Below are 6,139 nucleotides of genomic sequence, written 5' to 3' on the forward strand. Positions count from 1 at the left end.
AAGCTGAGGCAAGAGAATCACTTAAGCCCAGGAGTTGGAGGTTGCTGTGAGCTGTGACACCATGGCACTCTACCCAGGGCAATAGCTGGAGGCTGTCTCAAAAAAGAAAAAAATAGCAACTGCTCCAGAGTTCTATTCCTCCATTGCATCCTGTTCAGGACCGAAGTTGAATCTGAAAGCAGTATCTCTGGGCTACTAGAAGTAACTCTGATCTCTAGCTTCATCTCATGAGTTTATGTACTTCTTCATACAGCACATCCGAAGGTAGGAATACATGCTACTCCAATTATGTCTGACCACCCCTAAGCTTAAAATTTCTGAGGCTAAAAGGTAAATTTCCTCATTTCTATCCCATTTTAATATACTCTGAAACTGTACCAATGCAGTAGCCACATATGGCTAATTCAACTAAATTAACTAAAATTAAATTTATTAGTGGCACTAGCTACACTGTAAATGCTAAAAGTCACATATGGTTAATAGCCACAATACTGAACAGCATAGACATAGAACATTTCTATCATCACAGGAAGTTCTACTGGACAATATAGCTCTGGAACATCAATAATAAAGTTGTGATTTTAAGACCTTAGAGCATCTCTTCTAGGAGGTCTATCTTGGAAACTACTATCTCTCAGGAAGAAAAGACGCCCTTCTTTGTATTCCCACACTTTTTTTCACAATCTATCTATAATATTTAAAAGAAATTATAGGTGTACATGTCTGTCTCTCTTAACCAAATCATAAAGGCCAAAGACTTAAGATTTGTTTATATACTGGCCTCTTTGTATCCCTAGCCCCTTAACATAGCACCTGGCCCATAAAAAAATCACTCCAGAAATGTTCACCAAAGAATAAGGCAAATGTCTGCAAATGGTTAGAAAAATAAGCTCTCAGCTGAGCATGGTGGCTCATGCCTGCTATCCTAGAACTCTAGGAAGCCATGGCAGGTGGATTGCTTGAGCTCAAGAGTTCAAGACCAACCTGAGCAAGAGCGAGAGCTCATGTCTCTACTAAAAATACAAAAACGAGCCAGGCACCCTCAGAGCAGATGCCTGTAGTCCTAGCTACTTGGGAGACTGAAGCAAGGGGATTGCTTGAGCCCAATAGTTTGAGGTCAATGTAAGCTATGATGATACCACGGCACTCTATCCAGGGCAACTGAGTGAGACTTTCTCTCAAAAAAAGAAAAAGAAAAATGAGCTGTTCAGCAAAGAGAACATTAACTAGAAAGTGATTAAAGAAATAGCAGGCAGATTCAAACTCAATAAAGGGAAATGATTTCATAGGTTGCAAAGGAACTAAACATAGGAGGGAAAGTTAAGTCTAGTCCACCAAGTCCCTATCTATCCATGATAATTAAGGTACCAGTAATCTGATTAGAAAGGTAAACTTGTAAATAATATTGTGGCTATTATACAGTTTTACCTAACAGATATTATAATATTCCTATAATATTAGCACTTTGAGAGGCCAACGCAGGACTGCTTGAGGGCACAAGTAGAGATCAGCCTCAGCAACACAGTGAACCCCATCTCTACAAAAAATACAAAAATCAGCCTCATGTGGTGGAATGAGCCTTCAGTCCCAGCTACTTGGGAGGCTGAGGCAGGAGGCTCACTTAGGCCCAGGAGTCTGGGGTTACAATGAGTTATGACCATGCCATTGTACTGGAGACTAGGCAACAGAGAGAGACACTGTCTCAATAAAATCAACAAATAAATAATAAAGGAAAATAACATTCACAATCTCATCTATAATAAAATAACTTTTCACCTTTGTGTTCTACTGTAACCTTTGTTACCTTTTTTAGGGGAGGGAGGTCTTACCCATCAGCTCACATCAGCCTCCCAAAGTGCCAAGATTACAGGAGTTAGCTACAAAACCTGGCAACCTTGTTATTTTCATATATTCATCTTAAAAATTTACTATTTATTTATTCTTCCTAACTTCTGTGTGCTCAAGACTTCACTGAAAATGTGGCTTGCTTATACTTTTAATTATCATTTTAATTTAAAATTAAACTTTAGCCTGGAAGTAAAAGGGATGTAATTTCAGTTTTTCATAAAAATCTTTATTTCTATGGTACAATAAGCAAATACTAAAGGATTTCATTTACTAAATGACTACAATTTGTTGATTGCCTACCATATGCCAGTCCCTGTTCTTTTTATTTTTTATTTTTTTATTTTTTTCAGACAGAGCCTCAAGCTGTTGCCCTGGGTACAATGCCTGGCTATTTTCTGGTTGTAGCCACCATTGTTATTTGGCAGGCCCGGGCTGGATTCGAACCCGCCAGCTCAGGTGTACGTGGCTGGCGCCTTAGCCGCTTGAGCCACAGGCACCAAGCCGCCAGTCCCTGTTCTAAGCAGTAGAAATTCAAAGAAAATAATCATAAAGTTATATGCAAAGCTGTTCACTGCACTGTCCTTTATAACAAGAAAAATAGAAACAGTATAAATATCCCACAAAGGAAAAATAAGAAATGATGGAGCACCTAATTCATGTAAAACAACTTACAGCCACATGTAAACATTCTTAGGCTACACGTGAAAGTGAATTTTAAAGTCTCACGAGTAACTATTTTAAAATCATTGGTACCTATCATTAAAAAAGATTAGAATGGAACACAAAAATAAGAAGTTACTACATTATAAGCAAGTTTGTGAATGTTATTTTCTTTTGAGTTTCTTTTTGATTTTTTTCTCCTTCTTACTTCACAGAAGCATTCCCAGGATTGTTACAATGTTATTCATGTTTATACTTATTATAAAGTAATTTTAATGACCTCACCTCAGAATGGTACTTTGTTCAATAGTCACCTGTTACATACAGCTGTATGATAGCTATAATGTTATTCATCCAGCTTCTCTTTCTCTCCAGTTAGAACACCTTATTTATATCATGGACCTGGACCTTGTAGAGCAGATTTACCTGCCCTTTTATATTTACCCTTTTACAACATTGGAAGTCATTTCCCCTTTACTAAGTTTGGGTCTGCCTTCTATTTTTTTACTCATTTTCTGGTTGATATTTTGTTCATCCTAGATATTCTAATACTGCACAATATGTATACAGTTAAAAGTTTGGAAAATGTATTATTAGTTAACAGAGGAGTTATCTAAAAGGTAGTTATGACATAAAAATGTACTATATAGTTTTTGATTCCTATTTATCGACAATAACTGAGGCCACTCCCAGATCTAGATCCACTTTCTATCTCAACATTCAGCCCTTTAGGAGTAACTCCTGCCTCAGTACCCATAGCTCAGTAGTTAGGTGCTGGCCACATGCACCGAGGCTGGTGGGTTCGAACCTGGCCAGGGTCTGCTAAACAACACTGACAATAATAACAAAAAAATAGCAAGGTGTTGTGGCAGGCGCCTGTAGTCCCAACTACTTGGGAGGCTTAGGCAAGAGAATAGCTTAAGCCCAGGAGTTTAAGGTTGTTATGAGCTGTAACACCACAGCACTCTACTGAGGGTGACATAGTGAGACTCTGTCTCAAAAATAAATAATAAAAAGGAGTAACTCCTAAGTTGGTGCAGAGACAGAGACATGGTAAGCTTCATTTTTTCTATCTGAGAATGTTATGTTTGTTACTATCCTTACACATATAGTAACAGAAATATCCTAAGCAAAACACCCCAGAGAAACTATATACCAAAACACATGTGAGAAACACAGGCACATGTCTGTTGATAAAATGCTTAGTGATCTAATATTTTTAAGAATGTTACCTTGAGTGCCTCAAACGTAAGTAGGACATCATTAGTTTGTTTTAGGTCAATATAGAACATCATTAACTCCCGTGATCCAAGCTGCATGAATATGGGAAGTAACTGAAATGAAGACCAAAAACAAAGCTTAAATTGTGGCTCTATTTCCTATGAGAATAGAAGATTACCAAGGCACTTCTTCCTCCCTTCCTTATGAAGACAAACTTATGAACACACTTTGATCAAACAGACCTAATCAGATGTGACCTGCATTAAGACTTTATAAGTTTGGGGTAAAAACTTCTTTGTAGTAGAGTAAGAACATATTATATAAAATGCTACCATAAAATATCCCAGAAATGAACCTAATAGTTCCAAAGTATGAATAATACTCTTCCCAAAGGCTTACCTCCTGATACTCTCCTAGAGGGGTCAAATATTGGAGAATGAGTCGCTGCTCAATAGCAGGAGTCATAGGATAAAGAGTATAATTGGTACCAATCACCCAGGGAGACATTTCTGACCAGCTGCTATTAGACAGCTCAACAAACATGCGATCTGGATCAGCAGATGAGAAACCCAATTTTTGCTTGGCTTTCCTAAAGTTCTCTCTGTCACCCTGTTTTGCTGACTTGTTTTTCTTTAATCCGCCTTCCTCAGGTTTGGTTGCTGAGTTCACTCTACTACTGGTCTTGTGGCCTGAATCAAGATGAAAAGAGATCTCCATGTCTCCAGAAGCTTCCTCTTGGTCTCCATCAACTACATCCACAGCCATGTCACCATAGTCCATATCCACAGCTTCCTCATCCAGAGGCAAAAGGGGTTCAGAAGAGAGCTTCCGTGGGCTAGGACGCTTATTTTCTTGCCGCAAAGCTACTTCCTGAAGCTGTAGCTCCCTCAGTCTTCGAAGCACTATTGCCACCTATCAATAAATATTGGAGTATAAGGGAAAGTCACTTCTGCATCCTAATTAAGTAATATTTAATAATTCTTATTTCCACTTTAGAACTAGATACTTACGTAGTTAGCCCAATGCCTGGTAATAGTAAAGATTTGATAAATATGTTGACTTTATTCCTTTAACTTGATGATGCAATACCTAAAATCTTGTTCCCCATAAAATTTCCCATAGAACCCAATCCAGAAGATCTACATCTAAAGTGTTTCTGATGATCAAATATAAAGGTTTTTTTGTTAGGTTGTATTCTGTTAGATAATGTCATCTATATTGAGTATTAATTACATAATCTATTTTTCAAGTTCATTTTTTTATTATTATTTATTTTTTGAGACAGAGTCTTATTCTGCTGCCCCAGGCTTGAGTACCATGTGCGTCAAAACTCACAGCAACTGGGCAGCACCTGTGGCTCAGTGGGTAGAGCGCCGGCCCCATATACTGAGGATGGCAGATTCAAACCCAGACCCGTCCAAACTGCAACAAAAAAATAGCTGGGCATTATAGCAGGTGTCTATAGTCCCAGCTACTCAGGAGGCTGAGGCAAGAGAATTGTCTGGGCCCAGGAGCTGGATGTTGCTGTGAGCAGTATGATGCCATGGCATTCTACTGAGGGCAATAAAGTGAGACTCTGTTTCTACAAAAAAAACAAAGAAAAAACCTCAGAGCAACCTCAAACTCCGGAGCACAAGTGATCCTCTTGCCGCACCCTCCCAGAGTGCTAGGATTCCAGGCATAAGCCACAATGCCCATCTAATTTTTTACTTTTTATTTTGAGACAGAGGCTCACTTTGTTACCCTTGGTAGAGTACTACAGCGTCATAGCTCATAGCAACCTCAAACTCTTGGGCTTAAGCAATCTTCTTGCCTCAGTCACCCCAGTACCTGGGTCTACAGTCAAACACCACTATGCCCTGCTAGTTTTCTTATTTTTTTCTTTTTTTTTTTTGACAGAGTCTCACTTTGTCACCCTTGGTAGAGTGTCATGGTATCACAGCTCATAGCAACTTCAAACTCTTGGGCTTAAGTGATTGTCTTGCCTCAGCCTCCAAAGTAAATGGGAACTACACACACCCGCCACAAAGTCCAACTATTTTTTAGAGACAGGGTTTCGCTCTGGCTCAGACTTGTCTCAAACTCATGCGCTCAGGCAATACACCCACCTCAGCCTCCCAACTGCTAGGATTACAGGTGTGAGCCACTGTGCCTGGCCCCTAGTTTTTCTATTTTTAATAGAGATAGGGTCTTGCTCTTGCTCAGGCTGGTCTGGAACTACTGAGCACAAGCCTTGGCCTCCCAGAGTGCTAGGATTACAGGCATGAGTCACCCTACCCAACCCCTAATTTCTCACTTTTTAAATACTTTTTGGGTCAACCCTAGAAAGTAGCATTATGCTTCTTTTTTTTTTTTTTTTTTTTGATAGAGAGCCACCTCAAGCTGTCCCCCTGGGTAGAGTGCCGTGCCA

At 39.3% G+C, this 6,139-nt stretch overlaps 1 protein-coding gene across 1 annotated transcript in view; it reads right to left on the reverse strand.

Moving 5' to 3' along the window:
* DCAF1 (DDB1 and CUL4 associated factor 1) overlaps positions 1 to 6,139 on the reverse strand; it is a 76,539-nt gene that overhangs the window by 41,159 nt on the left and 29,241 nt on the right. The window contains exons 6-7 of the mRNA XM_023512989.1: positions 4,129 to 4,641; positions 3,741 to 3,842 (exon numbers count right to left, since the gene is read on the reverse strand). Coding sequence (XP_023368757.1) covers positions 3,741 to 3,842; positions 4,129 to 4,641 — 615 coding nt within the window. The remainder of the gene's footprint in view (positions 1 to 3,740; positions 3,843 to 4,128; positions 4,642 to 6,139) is intronic.

This window comes from Otolemur garnettii, unplaced genomic scaffold, assembly GCF_000181295.1.
Source record: "Otolemur garnettii isolate 467f Iridium unplaced genomic scaffold, OtoGar3 scaffold00032, whole genome shotgun sequence".
Classification (NCBI taxonomy): Eukaryota; Metazoa; Chordata; class Mammalia; order Primates; family Galagidae; genus Otolemur; species Otolemur garnettii.